Source organism: Natrix helvetica, assembly GCF_964273705.1.
Source record: "Natrix helvetica genome assembly, chromosome: 1".
Classification (NCBI taxonomy): Eukaryota; Metazoa; Chordata; class Lepidosauria; order Squamata; family Natricidae; genus Natrix; species Natrix helvetica.
Window position 1 is genome coordinate 178,627,778 of NC_138548.1, and position 22,435 is coordinate 178,650,212.

General features: G+C 38.2%; 1 protein-coding gene across 1 annotated transcript in view; it reads right to left on the reverse strand.

Moving 5' to 3' along the window:
* Positions 1-4,555: 4,555 nt before the first annotated feature.
* Positions 4,556-22,435, reverse strand: part of STK17B (serine/threonine kinase 17b) — a 32,729-nt gene continuing 14,849 nt past the window's right edge. Inside the window, exons 4-8 of the mRNA XM_081934184.1 lie at positions 18,569-18,713; positions 17,430-17,556; positions 13,146-13,194; positions 11,653-11,832; positions 4,556-11,070 (exon numbers count right to left, since the gene is read on the reverse strand). Coding sequence (XP_081790310.1) covers positions 10,785-11,070; positions 11,653-11,832; positions 13,146-13,194; positions 17,430-17,556; positions 18,569-18,713 — 787 coding nt within the window. The 3' untranslated portion in view covers positions 4,556-10,784. The remainder of the gene's footprint in view (positions 11,071-11,652; positions 11,833-13,145; positions 13,195-17,429; positions 17,557-18,568; positions 18,714-22,435) is intronic.

The window sequence follows — 22,435 nt, forward strand, 5'->3', positions numbered from 1 at the left end:
ATATATTATCTCTGTTTTGACTCATTGAGGTGTCTTCTATATGAGAGTGCTCTATAATTGTTCATAAACTTTGATTGCATTATATTGGTATTAGAATTCTGAACAGTGTGGTGATCTTTTCAGCCATTCATCACCACAGGCTGCTTATTAAGTCCAATTCAAAGTGATCTTTACTATCCTGAAAAATCTGAAGAGCTTGGGATTTATTGACTTGAAATCTCCTTCAATGTGGACTAGTCCTTTCACCATTGACCGGAGTGGCATACTGTTTGATTTCAAAAGCAAATAAGGGCAAAAATGACAGTAAGAGTAAATATGTTCAATTTGTAGCACACTTTGAGTTATGTGATTGAGTCTCCTAAAAATAACCATAAAATCAGCAGAAGCTGGAAGAAGTGATATATAAATTATTTTGTTTCAGATATTTGTAAGGAAAAACTAAGGGGAAACCTAAAAAGTTGACTTGAGGTGCACTGCTATTTCAGTATGTAAATTTCTGACTGATAAAGTGGAAAAAAGCCTTGTCAAAATATTTCTTGTGGAATTGTAATTGTTGCCAATATTACCGAGTTCAGAAGTTTGAAAACTTTAAGTAGATTTTATGCAGCAGTTTTTATTATTTAGATTACTGGCTGTTAGCTGCACAAAGAAATGGGATTACATTGGCCCAAAAAATGGAAAGCAAGAAATTAGTATTTATTACATGTATCTATTTTAGAATGCTGCTGTAGGATTTGGTGTGGAATTTCATTTTTTTGGGAAGAGCCTTACATGTCATAAATATAAAATGTTGAAGCATGTCTGAGAAAATGGAAAGCTACATAATGGAAACACAGATATTATTCTCTCCATAAAGACACAAGGATTTAGTCATGCATTTTTCCCCCACACTTCAAACTCAAACTTCTAATGTTAGTTGCATTTTTGTCTACATGTAGCAGTTGAAAGATAAACATGGCAAGTTTCTCATTCATCTTTATTTTAAGATCACACAGCCTGTCAAATTCTCAATTTCAGTTTATACCATTTGCTATATCAAGAACATTCCACTACTTTGTATGTTTCAAGTAGTCTATGCATTTGACACTGTATATATCTAGTTAACTTCTGAGAGCTATTAATCAAAATGAAGTTTTAGTTGCATTTGGTGTATTTTTGATCTATGTGCAGTGGTTTTAATTTCCTGTGTCAGTTCAGTTATGCTTCTTTCATGTATACATATGCCAATTCATGTTTGAAGTATTCATGACAAATGTTACAGAAATACAACCGCAAAGCAGCTGGAAATTCTGGGAGATACAGTTCTCATAAATTTGCAGGGCAACTATTTGGGAAAGTAATACAAAAGAACTAGTCAATATACCATATTTTTCAGAATATAAGATGCTCTGAAGTATAAGACGCAACTAGCTTTTGGGGAGGAAAACAAGGGGGAAAAATCTGTCTCTGCCTCCCAGCAATTTGCTTCCTGGCAGTAAACAATGAACAGTACAGACGATATACACTGTTTGTGTATATCAGACTATACTTGTATAGATGCTGTTAAAATTGATGTGGCTTTCTGGAAGTATATGTTATTCTCTGCTATTTAAAAGAAGATACAATAGCACTTCAAGTCAAGCATTTATTTTAAAAAGCTTCATTTCGTTGTCTAGAATAATAATAAAGCAGTCTTTAAAAATAAATCTAATTTGAACATTCTACAGGCATTTAGTTATTGACTTACCTCTTTGCAGCAAACAGCTTGTTTCAGTTTAGCCTGTTTAGCACAAGAAAAAAAACCTGCCTCTGCCTCCCAGCAATTTGCCTCCTTGCAGCAAATAGCCCGTTTCACTTTCAATTTCAGTTTCAGGACAGGCCTCCCAATGATAAGCTGTTTCAGGCTGCAGGGATTGCCATAGCCATTGCCGCCTCTGCAAGCCCCATTTGCTGCAAGGAGGTAAATTGCTGGGAGGCAGAGGCCAAAGGGTGGGGGCCAAAGGTGGGCAGGCCTACATTCATTGTATAAGATGCACCCAAATTTTCACCCTTTTAGGGAGGGAAAGTGCGTTTTATACTCCGAAAAATATGGTATCTCATATTTTGGTTTAAGGATCTAACTAAATCATCACTAAACCTTTTATATATAACCTGTATTTACTATATCTACTGTACTGTTTTGGATGAATTTTTTATTGAATTAATATCCAGCTAGCTATATAAGTACATTATTTTAGATCACTGCAAAGTAGTCTTGAGCATTTTGTTTTTAGTACAAAGACAGAGTATATTTTTCTCTTAAATACCGTAAAAGTTAACAGTCCAGGAATCCAATTTGGAACATTTATCACTTATTTTAATTCTTATTCCCTTGAGAATGAATGTATGAAAATACAGTTGGGAGGGCTACAATCGTGGAATGCATAATTGTAACTGCAAAAGTGAATCAACTCCCATCCACCCAGTCTATTACATAAGAAGTTAAGGAAGATTTCCTTTGAAATGTCAGAGGAAAGTCAGTTATTTTCAGAACAACATGTGTGGTCTCCAAGCAACTATATTTAGTGCAAACCATGATGTTTGTAATGTGCAAACCCAAGATCTGGTTTCTCGATTCGAGGAGCATGTTTTGACAAGTCAAGCCAATCCAAGTCAGTAATGCTGAAAAGCTACTGCATTATCCCATCAAAACAATTTACTGCATTCCCAATCACAGGAAACAAATAAGGTGATGAAAGCTAGGAAATGCCAGAATGGTTTTTTTTTTAAATCACCCACATGCTTTTTGAATAGCAAACAACTGTGGATTTTCTGATCTTTAGTTTCTGTATTTCAACCGTATCATTTTATGTGCCTGTTTATTTAATTTTCAGTAGCTGTGACAATTGTTGACTTTAGGAATAGAACATAAGCAAATCTCCCAGGTGCCTTTTTACTTGATAGCTGTGAAGTTTAGGATGACCTTTCAGCTCCATCTGCAGAAAGCAAGACAGGGCAGGGCAGAATACATGGCTACAATTAAAAGCCCCAATGCACTAATCTATGCTGCGCTTACTCATGTTTTACTGAATTAACCTGATTAGGTTGACAATACACAAAATAAACTAACTGTAGAGGCTACGTTCACACAACACAAAGTGCAGATTAACCACCCTCCTTTTATACTGTGCACCATCCCATTTTGTTTCTCCCCCAGCGAGCATGTGGCTTTCTGTAACTGCTGAGCATACAGCGGGAGTTCATCCCAAGGCACCACTTCCATGCTTCAAGATTTTCTTTATATTTCTAAGCATACTAATATCTCTTTTAAGCTTATACAGGTAGTCCTTGACCTACAACATTTAAGTGACCGTTCGAGTTATAATGGCACTGAAAAAAGTGACTTATGACCGTTTTTCAGTTACAGTTCAGTTCCAGCATCCCCAGGATCATGTGATCAAAATTCAGATACTTGGCAACTGGTTCATATTTATGACGGTTGCAGTGTCCCAAGGTCATGTGATCACCTTTTGCAACATTCTGATGAGCAAAGTCAATGGGGAAGCCAGATTCACTTAACAACCAGGTTACTAACTTAACTGCAGTGATTCACTTAACAAGTGTGGCATGAAAAGTCGTAAAATGGGGCAAAACTCACTTAACAAATTTCTCACTCAGCAACATAAATTCTGAGCTCCATTGTGGTCATAAGTTGACGACTACCTGTATATAGGTTTTTTAATTTTAATTTCAGTTTTGTCCATTCTTAGTCTAAGTCTACTATTAGGAAAAGTTGATTTCCTTATTAAGAGATTAGAAGTGAAACTGGAGCTAAAAATACAAAGAGAAGTATTAAGGCTATATTCGGAAACATATTGAACCATAAACTAGCTAATCACATTTGAAGGTACCACAAGTACATATTGCTTATGTACACCTGAACACAATAAAGGGTGTTTTATTTCTATTTTGTAGACTGAAGATAAATGACTAGGATCTAACTGTTGGAGGAATAAGAGAGACAAGAAGGAGATCTGAATATTGTTCTAAACAGGGAAGTCATAATTCAAAGATGGGATTATCCCAGGTGCTTCAAAAATACTTCAGCATCATTTGTAGCCAGGAATAAAGATTCTAAAATGAAAGCGGCTTTCCATTTTAACTACTGGTTTAAGATAATCCAGATGTTCAAAGGAAGTTCTCTAAAACCTTTTTGAAAACGAAATGCAATTGTTATGAAACAAATCACAGATAAACAATAGCAACAGGCTTCTATTTTTTATATTTTCAATGCTAATATTTTTATGTGAAAGAAGATTATCAGTGAAATTTCAAACAAATAAACTGAACTGGTACAGTTTGCTGTATTAAGGCTTAAAGGTTTAAAATGGACTTTTTGATACCCCACCTTCAAAGTTTGTTAGCTTCATGAACACATATAATTAGGAGTCACATATAGCTGCGTCCATCAACCAAAGGGTATAAAGTATTCTTCCCCTCCTGAAGGCATGAGGGTTCCTTCAGAGAAATCAGGAACATAGACCAGTTCATGCATTATTTCATGAAATATTAGCTGTGTAAGGAAACAAAACGCAAATACAATAAAATATTGGTTTATTAACTATCAATAAAATAGACTTGAATGAAATGGACCAAATCCCACTGGGTTACTGGGATTATTGGGAATATTATTACTATTCCTCCTTGCCCTCTAGGCTTCAGATCTATTGTTTCATTCCTTGCCATATCTGCCATTTTCGTCTTGATGCCTCCATGGCCAATTATTTTCAAGGGTTGCCCAGTTTTCCTGAGGTGCCCAACTGGACATCTTCATCAGCGAGACAAACCCACTGCAGCTAAGAGTCAGTTGCTAGGAATTGTGTAATTGAGGATGTCTTGTTTATCATATTATTCTGTGGATGTGTTGTTATGCCTGCATGAAATCTAGCAAGTTTCATTGGAATGGGTGATGCACAGACTTGATAAATTAGCAAACTGGCAGGCTGAATGGAAGCTTGAAGAGATTATGTTCAAGGAAAAATTGTGGGTGACAGTTGCAAAGGAGATATAGCAGTCTTGTAATGACTTTGCCAGGATTGAGGAAGAAGGAAAGGGCCACTGTGAGACACCAATTCCAAGGAATCTAGGAACAGTCTGATTGGAATGGGTGATTCACAGACTTGATAAATTACCAAACAAATTGCTCAACTGACAGAGGCTGAACGGAAGCTTGAAGAGATGACGTTCAAGGAAAAATTGTGGGTGACAACTGTGAATGAAGCATAACAGTCTTGTAATGACTTTGTCAAGGTTGGAAAGAAGGGAAGGGCTACTGTGAGACACCAATTCCAAGGAGTGCCAAGAGTGCAAGCATCCATGAAAGTGAATGAAGGGAGGAATCCTTATCTCTCTCCTCTTTTTCTTGGATACTGGTAGCCTACTATCATAGCCTTCGGCCACATAGCCTAATGAAAGAATAGTTCTCCCAACCAATTGCCCTATTGAGATGCTTGGGCAGCCATATCTATCTTCCTACAGATAGTCCGACCAGTCATTTAATAAGTGTTTGAAGTTATGACGGTTCAGAAAGGGCCTACCAGCCTTTGTAAAACACGTACCTTCCCCACCCCATCAATGCCCTGCAGTCATGTAATCGTCATTTGCTATCTTCTCTGACAGCTTCCCCAGAAATCAGTGAGGACACTGGCAGTAAAGATTGCAAGTAAAGGATTTTTCTTCTTCTTCATCTGTGTGTGTGCGCATACAGCTTGGGAGTTCCCCAACCCTCCATGCAAGAAAGGGAACTTCTGCACTGGGCTGAAGAAATGAAGCATGGATTGCAAAGATCCAGGCTTCATTTCTCCAACCCAATGTGCCTTCTGTGCACGGAGAGGAGCTTCAGCAAGCTCCTGTCTGCGTCATAACCCACACAGCTGTTTACGGGATTGTAGTCATTGAGCAAAGGTATCTCCCTTAAAGACGGTTTCCTCAATAGAGATTCTGATCTCAATTGTAGTCATCATGAAGGACTACTTATATGCTGAACAACTTGTTTAATTTATGTCATTTGCTTTGCATTCTATACCATTATAATGAGCTACTTGTAAATTTGTAAAAACTTGTAAAAAATAAGAAAAAAGTCAAGGAAATGATTGGTTCCTTAGTGGGAGAAAGTGGCAAGAAGGTGATAAGCAATAGGGAGAAAGCAGAACTACTTAGATCGTTTTTTGTATCAAAGGGAATGCAAAGGGAAAAAACAAAGGGAAAAAACAGTCCAACCTATCAAAAACAGCACCATAAAAACAGATTAGGAAGACAAGTTAAAATTGGCAAAAAAAAAAAAAATCACCTGTCCACCCTAGAGAAGTTCAAATCACCAGGCCCAGATGGATTATATCCCAAGGTTCTGAAGAAACTGACAGACATGATCTCAGAACCACTGAACTATCTCTTTCAAATACCCTGGAGCACCGGAAAATTGCCAGAGAACTGGAAAGGAACTGATGTAGTTCCCATCTTCAAAAAAGGGGAGGAAATGATTAACTTTGTTAGTTTTATTTGTATTAGAATGTATGACATCCAGATGTCACACTGTTCACACACTGATTTTATATATTTATAAAAAATAAAAAACTTGGGAGGGGGGAATAGATTCATGAAACTACAGTCCTGGATCAGCCTGACCTCAATACTTGGGAAGATTCTGAAAAAAAAATCAAGCAACAAATCAGTGAAAATCTAGAGCAGGGGTGTCAAAACATCGATTTCATTGAGGGCCGCATCACGGTTGTGTTTCACCTCTGGGGACCAGGGTGGGCGTGGCCAGCTCAACATCACTCATGTCGGGGGCACCTGTGGTGGTCCAAGCACTCTGCCAGAGAAAGTGGGTTCCCGAGCTCTGTTTTCAGCTGCGACGACCTCCTGTAACCCTCTGCCAGTGAAAACAGAGCTCCGTTTTCTCTGGCAGAGGCAATGCGGGCCATTCCTTTTCGATTTCCAGGAGGTCCCCATGGGTCAGATCTAAGCACACACGGCCCAGATCCGCCCCCTGGGCCTTGAGTTTAACACCCCTGATATAGAGGCAAACAAAATCATAGCCAAAAGCCAATATGGGTTTGTCAAAAACAGATCACAGCAGACAAAACCTATTGTATTCTTTGACAAAGTGACAAAATTAGTGGACCAGAGGAATGCTGATAAGATATAATTTACTTGGACTTCAGTAAGTGATTTGATAAAGTAGACCACAACCTATTACTTGATAAGATAGAAAAATGTGTGTTAGATAACATCAACACCAGATGGATTCTGCCTGACCAGCCGCACTCAATATGTACTTCTCAATGGAACTGTATCTACATGGAGGGAAGGTATGCAGTGGAGTACCCCAAGGCTCTGTTTTAGGCCCAGTACTCAACATCTTCATCAATGATTTGGATTAGGGGATAGATGGAGAACTCATCAAATTTGCATACAACAACAAGCTGGCAGGAATAGCTAACACTCCAGAAAATAGGCTTAAGATATAGAAGAATCTTGACAGATTTGAACATTGGGTACTATCTAACAAAATGAAATTCAATCATGAAAAAAGTAAGGTTCTACATTTAGGCAAGAAAAATCAAATGCACAGGTACAATATATGTTCAATAGTAGCAACTGTGAGAGGGATCTTGGCATTCTAGTGGACAATCATTTAAACATCAGCCAGCAGTGTGCTGCAGCTGCCAAATCTAACACAGTTCTAGGCTGCATTTAAGAGAGGGATAGAATCAAGATCACATGAAGTGTTAATGCCACTTTATAAGGCCTTGATAAGACTGCACTTGGAATACTGCATCCAGTTTTGATCGCCGCAATGTAGAAAAGATGTTGAGACTCTAGAAAGAGTGCAGAGAAAAGCAACAAAGATGATTAGGGGACTGGAGGCTACGTTGCTGGAATTGAGTGTGTCTAGTTTAATGAAAAGTACTAGGGGAGACATGATAGCAGTGTTCCAATATCTCAGGGGCTATCACAAAGAAGAGGAAGTCAAGCTATACTCCAAAACATCTGAGGGCAGGATAAAGCAGCAATGGATGGGAAGTAATCAAGGAGAGAAGCAAATTAGAACTAAGAAGGAATTTCTTGACAGTTAGGATAATTAATTAGTGGAATAATTTGCATCCAGAAGTTGTGAATGTTCCAACATTGGGAGTTTTTAAGAAGAGATTGGACAACCATTTGTCTGAAATAGTATAGGTTTCCTGTCTAAGCAGGGGGTTGGATTAGAAGACCTCCAAAATTCCTTCCAACTCTGTTTGTTCCATTCCATTCATTTCTAATTTATCAGACATTCATGAACAATAATCCATCACCTCTGTGCAATTAAATCAGTTAAAATGAATTTTAATTATACCTAGAGCATCTGATATAAAATATTTAGTGTTAGCCATTAATTGAGCAAGCAAGTTGATATTTAATCAATTGTCATAGGTAAAAAAAAGCTCCATATTTGCTAATTTATTTTTAGACAGTGATCCCACCCAGCAGAAAAATTAGCTGGATTATGTCATAAATCTAAAATATATTTTGTACTATGGCTTCAATCCAAACAACTTTTTTTTTGAAGGGGAGAAATAATTCAGATAATGAGGCTTTCTAAATGAAGCTTTGAGCCTATATTCACTAAAAATTGGCAAGAATTAAGATTTGACGCTTTCCTACTTTTAATTATTCTTTTTACGAATCATTTTTTAATCTAGTTGAGAAATAACCCTTTTAAAATTCATTCTCTCTGTGCCAGTAACCACTTACAAAGTCCCATTGATATTGAACACAAAACAAAGAAGTCAGAGAACAATTATAATTCCAATAAAATTATATACAAATGTACGCATTAACTAGGAAAACTTACAAAATTAGATATATTCAAAATTTAGAACTGTCAGATTCAAGTCGTATCCCAAATTTACATACATATACAAGTATTTATAAAATCTCAAAAGTTCTCTCAAAGTTGTGAACTGGAGGCAACAATTACTCATGTACTCAAAATATTAAAAAAGATTTAAGACTGGAAGGAAAGAGTGAGAAATGTAAACTTAAAAAAAACCACAACAGAAAGATTTATTGTATCATATACTTTTTTTTTATAAAGTGCTATAATAATCGTTATTGTGGCATACTCTTTCACTTATCTTTCTTTCTTAGTAAAATATATTAATGTATTATGATCCTTTTTTAAAGACTTCCTAAAAGTACCAATTCTAAAAATTAAATTAGATTAATGTATCTATGAGTAGGGGAACCCATGTATTGCATATTGGCTTTTAACTGAAAATCAGAAGAAAATATGGCTTTCAGTATTGAAATTTTGTATTAATTTTAGACTGTGGTCTTGAAATTGCACCATTTTTCCTCCTTTCTGCATCATCCCTTATGGATGCAGTTCATCTTGTTATTTGTGAGATGAGGCTAGTAAACCGAGAGCAAACCCTAATCTAATCCCTAACATGGCACATTTCAGGACTGGACATTAATGTACATCTGAATTAATTAGATACTTAATGTCACAAAGACTGATTCAGTTTTCTCTATTTTTCTTTGCTTTATTTATACTAATGAATATTAATGAAATATTCATATTGCCATTACATTATTTCAGATAGCATTTTTTTTGTACCACCTTCCTTGGAAGTAAAATCCATTAACAAACTGGGATTTACTTCTCCATTCACAGAAATAGGATTGTGCTATTACTACCATCTTTGTTGGACAAGATAAGCAGTTTCAATTTACATAGCACAGAAATAATTGTATTTTTAATTTGGGAGAAGATAATTTAATACCATTACCTGACCCTGTACATTTTTCTGGAAGATCTTATTTTCAAATTTAAACCTCACAATATTTAATTTGTTGAATCCATAATATTACAAGGTTATCGTCTCCAAATAGCTTGGTATTGGGCATGGAAAAAAACATTACTTCCTAATGAAAAAATGCAGGGTATATTTTTTTTGGCACCAGAAGTATTTTCAATCTCTTCCATCTTATTTACATAAACAAGAAATGGAAGATTTCAAAACTAAGTATGCATTCGATTCAATCCAAAAATTATCTCTGTAACAAAAAAAAAAGAATGCGAACACCAATTTATGTTCCATGTGGAACTGATCCACAACTGAAAACTCATTCTCCCATAAATGAGGAGACAAGGCCCCTTCTGAGTAAACATGTAAAAAAAAAAAAAGGTGGCTAACCAGGAATCCAGTCCAAGCACTTCCGTCCCAGTGACTAGTCCAAGTAAAAACATAGACATGAAAAAAGGCTTATTGGACTATACTATATACTGTTAACAATTTGACTTTTTTCAACAAACAATGACAGGATGAGATTGTTCTTCTAGGAATGAACAAAAGGACTCATTTCTTCACACTGCCAAGTTCATGTAGTTTCAATTACAATACAAATGTGTACGTATTATCACATCACTCTTTGGCTTAGAACTTGGCTCTATTGCTAACTTTAAAAATACTCTTGCCTACTTTACCAATGATCAGACCAAAATGCCATGTTTTGAATGTAGAAAGTGCAAATATACCCAGTTACCTGTTTGCCTCCAAAAACAAGCCAGTTCAGGTGCCAAGACTCCAGTGTCTCAGGGGTCATGCCCATTGCCAGCAATGGCAGCACAAAGAAGGGTCCAAACAAGATCAACTGAAAGTGCATTTCCAGAATAACAAAAATGCAGTTGTGGCCAAGCTATAATCTCAAACCACATGCCACCAGATTAATTTAGAATCATAAATACAATTCAAGATAATCTGCAGGGAGTGCATTTGTTAACATACAAAGTCTGTTGTGAGTTCTGGAGAATATTGCAAAGAATCATCAAACCGGAATCGTTTGGAGACTGTACTGTTATCTTCTGGAATATTCTCTTTATCTTCTTGCTCAATGCATGCTCCATTAGACATGGGCCTGTTATTAATTCTCTCTTCTATGCTCTTATTCATATTATCATATGCTGGAGAAGAGCTGGGGTTTTCTTCGGGGCTATACCACAATAAGAATTCTCCTTGCCTAAGCCAAGAGTGGGACAGGCAGGCCTCTGCTGATGGTCGCTCTCTACAAAGTAAAATAAGAGATATGTAGATTTAAGATCTGGAACTTAGGTTGCAATTGATAGTTCACTACCATTTAGCACTGGCACAGACTATCAAATAGAACTATCTGTCCACTAGATTTGACAGGATACAAAAGGAAAAGAAAGAGGGTTTATTCCATTCTCCTCCATAACAATTTCAACACCTTGCTACCAGATTCCTCAGTGAGCTATGTAATCCTAAACAAAAGCTAGTTACCCTAAGTCAGCTCTTTTATGCTAGATTTCAAAAACCTATCAGCCAAGAAAAAATACTGACAGATGTGAGGGAAAACAACATGAAAAGTCCCTATTGCTTTCTAATGTAGTATTTGAATCAGGGGATGTCAACCAAATTGACCAGTTATTACCTCTATAATGCTCCCTAACTCAAACATTTACCTTCCTGAGTAATCAACAGATAGAAATACAGAGCCCGTGATAGATCCAAAGCCCTCTTGCCCACTATGAATCAAAATATTTTTCTTATCCTGGCTTTCTTTCTAATGGTATATTAATGTTAAAATATTTTCTCTATACCTCTTTCTCCATCCCCATAAACTTACTCAGGATTTTTAACAAGAAGTTTTTGGATGAAATCTCTGGCCAGTGATGAAACTGAAGCAAATGTTTCTTCTGAATAATCCACATTGACTTGAGAAACGTTGAGGTATGTTTCTTGTTTATCTGCTCCCATAAATGGAGATTCATGTATAAGCAGCATGTATGAGATTACACCTACACTCCTGAAATTAGAGAAGGTATATGTTTTCATGTATGTTAGAAATGAAAATATTTCTTGCCAATAAGTAACAGATGCTAAAACATTATCTTTTTATTGCTTTTTCATTTACCTATCAGAGAAAGTCATTCCAATTATACTAAAGTTTTCATATACTTGGATTACAGTTCTGATAAAATAAGTTCCTGAAACATTTAATGTTTTGCTTATATTTTCCACATAGGGGATCAGGCACCAGGATATTTGTCTCATCAGTGTCTTATAACAAATGTTAACTTGATTATATAAGAAACAAAAGGCTTTTCATAAAGACTTTAAAAATCCTGGCAAGCATGTCCCATGCTAAGACACAATCTAATTCTGCAATAAACCAAAGGGAAGTCACCTGCCTGATATCAATTCAAAAGATAAGTGTTACAGTGAAAAGAAGCAAGTATGATACACATTCCATTGTACTTGTAGAGATAATGTGAATCACACACAAAACCTCCAGACATCAAACTTGAAATTAGTGAAGACATGAGCAGAATTTGAGGGCCCATGTTCTGCAATTCAAGCATATTTTTCAGGAACTTAAGGATCTGTTCTGGTAGAGTTCTAAAATCACTAAAAAGTGATTTATTTGAAGTGGGATTGGGTTATTGGAGCGAGAATGGGAGGAGGATTGCTTCTGAAAGTAAGCAACAGTTTTCCTTATCCATATCCAAACTCATGAAAGCCAGTTTTGTATAGGAGTTAATGGCACCACGGTTAGAGTTAGGGTGCAGCTCTGTGCCTGCACTTGCCACTCATGTCCCCTTCCCCTATGCCAGGCTGGGCCACCAAGCTGTAAAGTATGGGGACAGCTGGTTTATACAGTAAACTTGTTTCACCTGGAATTCATATTGCACTATATAAAGAATCCAAATAAATATAAGACAGTATGATGGTATTTCTGATCACTGAAGAAAAGTCAGAAAAACAAAGATAACAAACCACCACCGGTTTGATAGAAAACAGTAACTTATTTAACAGATTTTAATTAATAATACTCATAATGACAGTTCTCATTTAAATTAATCACCAACAGGTGATGCTTAAATATACTGAACATGGAAATCTGTTTTAGGCTGTTTCCACCTGGAAAAAAAGTCACAGGAAATAACTGTCTGCCCCAAATTCACTTTCTAGTTCAGGAAGATCATAACTTCTTCCCAAAGGCCATAAGTGTTCAAAAAGGATTTTCAAAGACTAATGAGAAAATCAATAAGCTTTTAAGATGAAACTATACAATCAAGGTATTTAAAGTTGCTTTAATCTTTTAAGAAATTACCTTACCATATGTCTGTTGCTGTAGTAATGGGATCATAATTTAAGACTTCTGGTGCTGGAAGGAAAAAGTACCATTAAATACAGTATTAAAATAATGTTATCATATATTCAAGATAATCGCTGATCTGCCACACGATTTTACAATACACTGAGAGTGACCATACAGCTCACTAAAGATATTATTTATCGACAAGAGTGACTGTAGAAACTGACTGTATATACCCCACATTGGCTTGATTCACTCAATACACTAAACCATAATGTTATTTAACTGAGTTTAGCTTAGTGTAAACTTACCCACTGTGTTTTGTAAACTATAGCTTAGTATGGCATGTAAACCAAGAACATTTTCAGTATTCTGATTTTTCCCATTTATTTCCAGGAATCTTGCCTTAGCTAATTTGAGTTCATTTGTGCAAACCAGAAATGGTCTTTTAATTTGTTTCTCATAATGCACCTATCCAGCCCTCATAACACACGGAACTATATGTGATCATAAGTAGCTTAACTGAATTTGGAGTCTGAGTGGCACATCAGCATGCTAAGTCATGTTACTGCTTGCACCATTATATTTTCAACCAGCTGTAGCTTCCTGGTGGTCTTCAAGGGCAGAATCACAAAGATGCATTTCAATAATTCAGTTGTGAGGTGACCTGGGCATGTGCACTGCCTGAAGGACCTCTTTTCTGTATTGGGAAATGCCTACCGTATTTTCCCCAAAATAAGACCCAGTCGTATTTCTTTTGGGCTTGAAAATAAGTACTCGGGGTGCTTATTTTCGGGGAGGTCTTATTTTCTTGAAGTGCAAGAGGCGGCGAGCATGGGGACGACGGGAGTGGGAGCACAACTACCTCTGGCTCCGTCCTCTTTGTCCCACTGTCTGCTTGCCCGCAGCTGTAATGGGTGAAGCTCTCAGCATGCCCTGGCCTCCAAACGCCCTGCGTGCTGGCCCAGCTGCTGCTGAGACACTTCTTGGCTGTGGTGGGCACTATGCTGGCCACCAAGCAACTGCCCATGCTGTTACTGGCCTGATGGGGGCTCTTCACCCTCCTGGCAGGGCAGGTGGAGGCCAGGGTGTGCCGAGAGCTTGATCCCGATTGAGGCTGCAGGCAAGCAGACAGTGGGACGGAAAGGGCAGAGCCAGTGGTAGCTCCCCAACCACTTTTTGCCCAGGGAGGGAGGGAGACAAAGCTTTGTCTGCTTTGAAAGGGGGCACTCTGAAACGGAGCAAATCACTCCATTTCAAACCATCCCCTTTGCAAGCACACAAACTTTTGAGTCCCCGTCATTTCTCTGTCCGGGTGAAAAGTGTTTGGTTGCCTATGGGGCGCTTGGAAACGGACCACAGGGAAAGGGAAAAAATAAACATTCATTTCTTAATACAATATAATGACTTGTTACAGGGAGATTATTTCTTTATAAGTTTGTGTATAGTATGAAATTGTTATATTTGGTCTTATATTTATACACCATTTCTATATGCAACTCTTTTTTATGTGCAAAGAGACCGTATCCCTCTTCTTCAAGTGACTGAAGACTTTACAATAATACAGGGAAACCTTCCAACAAACACATAATTACTGTATTTTTCGGACCATAAGACACACAATAGCTTTAGAGGAGGAAAACAAGGGGAAAAAATAGGCTTGTTCGCTGCAGCCGCAACTCATTTGCCACTGCCCATTCGCCGCAGCCCTTCACCGCCACCCGTTCGCCATGGCCGGTTTGCCACTGATTGCCATGATTAGTGTCGAACGGATGGTGGCAATCCCCACCGCCTAGAACAGCTGATCAGCGCCGCACCAATCCCCCACTGCAATATTCACTCTATACAATGCACAGACATTTCCACCCACATTTTGAGGGGGAGGAGTGGAGAAGTGCATCTTATAGTCTGAAAAATACAATAATTACAAAAGTAATAAAAGTCCAATATAAACATAATTTTATGGTTATTTTGTGTTTTTATTATGGAGCATTCATCTCCCATTAACACAGGTAAGAGCCTACTTAAGGACATACCTTGTGCCATTGAGGGTGGCCAAACGCCGATATTGTGCCACTCTCATTGCATCCGCAGATAACCGCCCTGCCGCCCTGTTTCGGGTGACCCGCTCTCTTCTATCACAGAAGCCGCGGGAAGCCCCTCTGCAGGGCAGGGCAGAGGAATTTGGGGAATATCTGCAGGATAAAATCGCTCAGATCCGGAGGGAATGGATCTCCCTCAGTGTTCCAGGGGAGACGTCCGAGGCCAGTCTTGAGAGACCATTCTGGGAGGAGTTTGACTCTGTTGCCCCCGATGATTTGGACAGGCTGCGTGGGTGACTGCGAGCCACCACATGTTTATTGGACCCATGTCCCTCCTGGCTTGTACTGGCATCCTGGGAGGTCACACGAGGCTGGCTCTTGGGAATGGTGAACGCTTCGTTGAGTGAGGGGTTCCTACCAGCCGCCTTGAAAGAGGCGGTTGTGAGGCCCTTACTCAAGAAGCCTTTGCTGGACCCAACTGAGCTAGCTAATTATCGTCCGGTCTCCAACCTTCCCTTTTTAGCGAAGGTTGTAGTGTGGTGGCTACGCAGTTCCCACGCCACCTGGAGGAAAATGACTATCTAGACCCGCGCCAGTCCGGTTTCCGACCCGGGCACAGCACGGAGACGGCCATGGTCGCGTTGGTTGATGATCTCTGGAGAGCCAAGGATAGGGGTTGTTCCTCTATCCTGGTTCTGTTAGACCTCTCAGCGGCTTTCGATACCATCGACCATGGTATCCTATTGCGCCGGCTGGAGGGGCTGGGAGTAAGGGGAACCGTTTTACGGTGGTTCTGCTCCTACCTCTCCGACCGGACGCAATGTGTGTTGGCAGGGGAGCAGCGGTCGACCCTGAGGCCACTCACTTGTGGGGTGCCACAGGGGTCGGTCCTCTCGCCTCTCCTGTTCAACACATATATGAAACCGCTGGGTGAGATCATCCGTGGTTTTGGGGTGGGATACCATCTGTACGCTGATGATACTCAGCTGTACATTTCCACCCCGAACCACCCCAACGAGGCCGTTGACGTGATGTCCCGGTGTCTGGAAGCCGTACGGGTCTGGATGGGAGACAACAGACTTAAACTCAACCCCTCCAAGACGGAATGGCTGTGGCTACCTGCCTCTCGGTTCAACCAGCTGACCCCATCGCTGGCCATTGGGGGCAACCAACTGGCCCCCGTGGAACGGGCGCGCAATTTGGGCGTCCTCCTAGATGCCCGGCTGTCTATGGATGACCATGTGGCAGCCGTGGCAAGGGGGGCGTTCCACCAAGGGCGCCCCCTATTGGACTGGGATGCCCTTCGCACAGTCACTCATGCGCTGGTGACGTCTCGTCTGGATTACTGCAATGCTCTTTACATGGGGCTTCCCTTGAGATGCACCCGAGGACTGCAATTGGTCCAGAACGCGGCCGCGCGGGCAGTGATGGGGAGTACGAGGTACTCCCATGTGACACCTCTCCTGCGCGAGCTGCACTGGCTCCCTGTAGTCTTTCGGGTGCGTTTCAAGGTTTTGATTACTATCTTTAAAGCGCTCCATGACACAGGACCTAGCTATTTGCGGGATCGTATCCTGCCCCATACATCCCTGCGACCAATTCGCTCTCACAGGGAGGGACTTCTCCGGGTGCCGTCCACCAAGCAATGCCAGAGGGCGGCGCCGAGGTATAGGGCTTCTGTGATGGGCCCAGCCCTCTGGAATGACCTCCCCCCCGACATTAGGACAACAACCGATCTCCGCTCCTTCCGCACGAAACTCAAGACCCACCTGTTCCAACTAGCCGGCCTGGCCTGAATTACAGCTATTCTAATCCCTCTGGATAAAATTTTAAATTAGGTTTGACTTTGGGTGTTTTAATTGTTTTTTAATTGCTTTTTGCTGTTTTTAATTAATTGATTATTTATTTATTATGTGTTGTATAATGCTTTTGTATATCTCCTCCTTGTTATTTATTTGTTATGTAGTAAATTGTACGCCGCCCCGAGTCCCTTGGTGGAGAGGGTGCGGCATATAAAATGGATTAATAAATAAATAAATAAAAATAAATTAAAAATGGTTATGCACCTGTAGGACCACAATTGCTCCATCTTATTTTGAAGTTATACTTTTTGCATTTGGAAAAAAATGTGCTTTATGGTTACTTGAACGTTTGAAGATGAAATTTTGTTTTAGTCTTGAGAGCAAAGGAACTTATATTCTTCTAAAAGTCTGGCTAGTGCAATGTTAGGGAAAATGCATTCAAATAATATGTGCAAATTACCTTGATATTCAGGTGTTCCAACAATTTCTCGTAGTTCACCAAAATTTCCAATCTTCCGAGACAAACCAAAGTCAACTATTTTTATGTCACCGAGGGGACATACGCTACTCAATAAAATATTCTGGGGCTACAATAAACAAACAAACATTATTATATAAATGAATTAATCATTTATATTATAGTTGGAAATGTATACATCAATGCATGAACAAGGCTACCTATACTGGGATAATCCCAGTGGAATCAATGGAACTCTAAATTGTAGGTTGCTGTCAAATAGCTCCTTAGTAATAGATTATTTATTTTCATAATAAACCTAAAGATAAATCCCAGCATTTTAGAAATGTTAAAAAAGGAGAAATTCAAAACCTTATTTTTAATTAATATCCCATGTTTTCAATGGGAAGAAATGGTGGGATGGAAGACAACTTTTTTTTAAATTTGCCTCTTTTAATTCTAAAGTAAATGAGACTATAAAGATAAAGTTCACACAGTTTTGACACTTTGCTATTAATCTCATTATCAGCATAAATACTAAATTTGTAAAATTGCAAGTAGCTACACAACTCTTTCAAAAGCAGCCTGCAACTTTTATCTTAGCTTTCCTAGTTAGAATTACTTCCAACTAAAAAGAAAAGCAAATGACAAAGGGAAAAATCAGTTTTTAGACAAAATCAAAGAGAAGGCAAACAAATGGAAAAACTAAAGTCCTGGGTAGAAAGCTAAGTACTTATTTAAATATTTGTTTTTTAAAAAATAAGCATTATGAATTTTTATCCATTTGAAATCTTTACAATTCTTTACATGATTATTTGGCTTGTTGTATATCTAATGATATAAAAAGTTTTATGAAATATTATGAAAAGGCCTGTTAAATAAACATTTGATGTATTTTAGATTCTATCGCTTACTCTGAAATATTTCCAACTATGTAATACCATATTGCCCATAATTTGCATTGCCTAATAGTTGTAATCTTTAACAGGTAAGGATTTGAACCCTTATCAGTAACAGCTGAAACTCTAAAGATACATGTGGAATAACATTTATTTACCTCCTTCTCTATGAATCCTGTTTTCATACAGTTATTACTTTACAATTTTTAAAACACTATCAATGAAGGTTACTATGCATATTACCTTTAAATCTAGATGCACAATATTATTTTGATGCAAATGGAAAACGCCTTCGAGTATTTGTCGTATAAGCCTAATGATAGCAATTTCCTCTATAGTTTCTTCTAGGTCAGGGAGACATAGATTAAAGATTTCTCCTCCAGCTGCACTGAAAAAATTATATGCAAACACATGTAATTGTCAGTATCCTACTGTCAAAATAGAATATTGAAGTCAGCTGTTGGCTTATAATTTCAAACAGTTTCTTAAACATGCTTATTTAAAATGATATTGGTGAAGATAAACAAAAGTGAATCATTCTTCTTTTATACTTTTGGAAGAACCAGTCCTTTCAAAGATAAAATTGCAGTAAAGAAATTATATGGAAAAAAGCAGAACTGAATGCAAGCATCACAACTGTGAGCTCAAAGAAATGGCATCACTTTCTATAATGTTAATAAATAACAACAAAAACAGATTTTATTGGATACTGGACTCTCAACAAAGTCTGTTACTGGTGGCAAAGGAATCTTTTATTTCTAAAATATGGCAGTTGTTTTCCTAGTCAAGTAAGTAACAATCAAATACAATGATCCAGAACACATGAAGCTTGTTTTGTTTTCTTTAGAGTTTCTAGGAATACTCTTTTTAATTCTCTAAATTCTTCGTGGAGAGGGAGCGGCTAACAAGTCTAATAAAATAAATAAATAAATAAATAAAAAAGAATTAAAACATTTTATCCTGAACCAATTTTCATCTAAGAATCTGAAAGTAAACAAAAATAGTTTGACTGGTATAAATTGTTAATTCACCACAACCTCTTAAGAAATGCAAAAAATGTAGCCTTCTATTTTTTGGAATACATTTTGATTTGGCACTCTGGTCACATACCTTCCCCGAAGCGATCATGTTTATTTATATTTAATACACACATAATTTAAGAAAGAAGAGGAAAACAAAACGTATGCCAGAACCACAGCCACACATCAATGAATTTTCTTCCATTGCATTCTAAGATTCCTGTGCGCACACCCAAATAATTTTTGCACACATGCAACATACTTTTTCAACTAACTGCATATCCTTTGCATTGGAATATGTGATGCAATAAACATGGTATTGTTCCATATACAAATTCAACAACCCATATAATTTTTGCATCATTTGTGCTCAAGGAAAATTTGGCCCAAATAGACACTTCCACTTCAAAAGAGTAGCAGTTAATTTTGTTAATATCACATCATGAATTTATTTGTCTTTATCCCCCAGTTTTCTTCCACGAAACAAGACAGCTTATATGGGGATCACCCTTAAATCTTTTATCAATATAATAATTATGTGAGTTCTTTGCATTCAGTGAAAGTTACTTATTTTGGACAATATATATTTGTATATATATATTTCATCTGCAGCCTGCTAAAAAGGTTCACTCATAAGCTATATATTTATTTCAGCAAATCTGACACATTAACATATAGTGCAGAGATTTTAAAAGAGCTAGAAAGATGGAAATAAGATTAGTGTGGATATGGCCTACACTGACAATATAGAAAGCCAAATTGTACAAATGTGAAATTGTCATACAGCACAATTTCACACTAGAAAAGAATGGCTATTTAGCACTGAACTAAATAACTGAACTGTATCAATTAAAAAGGTGACACAAAAAATCCATGTTATAAAGACTACAGGATACATTATGGATGACTTCAAAAAAGAAATAAAGAAAGAATATCATTTATAAAGCCAAAGAAAAAACTTCATATTCCATTTACCTGAAAGATTAATTCCAAAAATTAGGCAGAAAAAAGCAACGACACAGACAAAAATCCCATGTACTAGCACCCACTTTCCCTACCTTATTTATCTAAAATGGTTAACTACAACTGAAACCCATCCAACTTCCCCCTTCCAATAAACATACACATATAGACCACTATGTGTGTGTCCATGGACACAATCACACACACATTTACCCTCTAAAAAAAGGAGGTAAGGTCTGAGAATAATGAAAGTACTGATTAAAATAAACTGCCTGTAAAATAAAATATTCCATTCATAAGCAGGTCCCTTTCTAAATATATCAACCATTCTTTCCACCACTTTGAAACCAATCTGACCATAGAATAAACAAAATAAAATGCATATATTCTCCCCTCTTTCAAAAGAACAAGAAAGAAAAACAGGATGAAGGTAGGAAACAGCAGATTCACTGTGAATAGATGAACCAAAACAAATTAGACAATTGGAAATGAAAGGATAAAGAGGCCTGTGACAAAAACAGGATTCAATTGGCCATATAAGGAAACCTTCACTAATATTAAGTATAATCTTCAAAAGGATCCAGGCTTTTTCAGGAATGATGCTTGTAAATTACCCATACTTCCAACCATTCCTGGGTTTTAAACAGTTGCTTCTAGTCTTATGTGTGTAAGCATCCCCTCAGATTTACAAGTAATTAGTCTGAAAAGCAGATTTTACTAGCTAAGTTCCTGTTTGCACCATCTGTTACCTGAGGACATAATTCCCTTACTAGGAGGCAGTAGCAAATGCCGGTGAGAAGACAGCAGCAGCAGCTTGGTGAGCCGAACAGGTTATATATGTCAATCACAAATTGTTCTTTAAAGTCAAAATAAATAGCAGCCCATCAACACATGGAAGAAATATAAAGTTCCTTAGTGATATATTTGTAGCCTGCTACTTCTTTTAGGATTGCAGGGGGCTTTGTGTAAGTCAGTCTTGATTCCTAGTGACTGCTTCAGCAAGTCTCTGCAGTGGCCTCCTCAGAAGTGATTTGCCCTTGCCTTCTGAGGATGACTGATCTAAGGCTACCCAGCTGGCTTGTTGCCTAAGGCAGGATTACAACTCACAGCCTCCAAGTTTCTAGCCTCACGCTTTAACCATTAGAGCAAACTTGCTCTCTGCAACCTAGTTCTGGGGGCAGAGCTGGAGTGGGAGACATGAATTTTTTAATGTGTGTAATTAAAACAATTTACTTCAAATATTCCTAATCAAATACATTCAATCCACTTGGTCTTAAATATAACTATCCTATTTTCTCATAGCTGTATTATTATCACAAAGCCCTCAGGAGCTACAGCTGACTTGCTTGTTGCTTGGCTGCATGGTAAGGCTCCTGGACCTGTGGATGGGAGGATGGAATCCTTGGAGTTTCCTGTGGTTACCTTCTATTGCAAAGAGGAAAGATTCCCCAATGAACACATAGTGGGGTTCAAGAAGGAACTAAAGTAGTTCCTAAAACTCTGATGCATGGCCTTAGTTGCTGTTTAGAATCTGACTATATGTACTCTGTGTGCATGTAGATTCTAGAGGAGGGAGGGAGGGAGGGAGGGAGGGAGGGAGGGAGGGAGGGAGGGAGGGAGGGAGGGAGGGAAGGAAGGAAGGAAGGAAGGAAGGAAGGAAGGAAGGAAGGAAGGAAGGAAGGAAGGAAGGAAATTTAGAGACCACCTATCTCTTTCATAAAGCGACTCTGAAACACCTTATGCCCATGTAATAGTGCTGCTTCATGATTCCCAGTGGGCTTTCAGGTACAATGAGAAGGTGCTGGTTGTCATCTTTAAAGTCCTACATGGTATAAGCCAAGTTACTTCTGGGATCACTTATTCTTACTGGTTTCTGCTGTGAGTTCCCTTGGTGAAGCTATGTTATCTGATGGGTGCCAGGAAGCATCTCTTTTCCTCAGTGACCCAATGGAATAGCTCCCCTCCAGAGATGTGGATGTTCCTGATCTTTCTGACCTTCAAGAAAGTCATAAAGATTTGGCTTCCTGGACAGTGGGATCAGAATGTTAATAGAACTTTGATATATGTAAGAGTGATATGTTGGCAATGTATTTATTATGGGGGTGATTTTTCTTTTAAATGGCTTGGA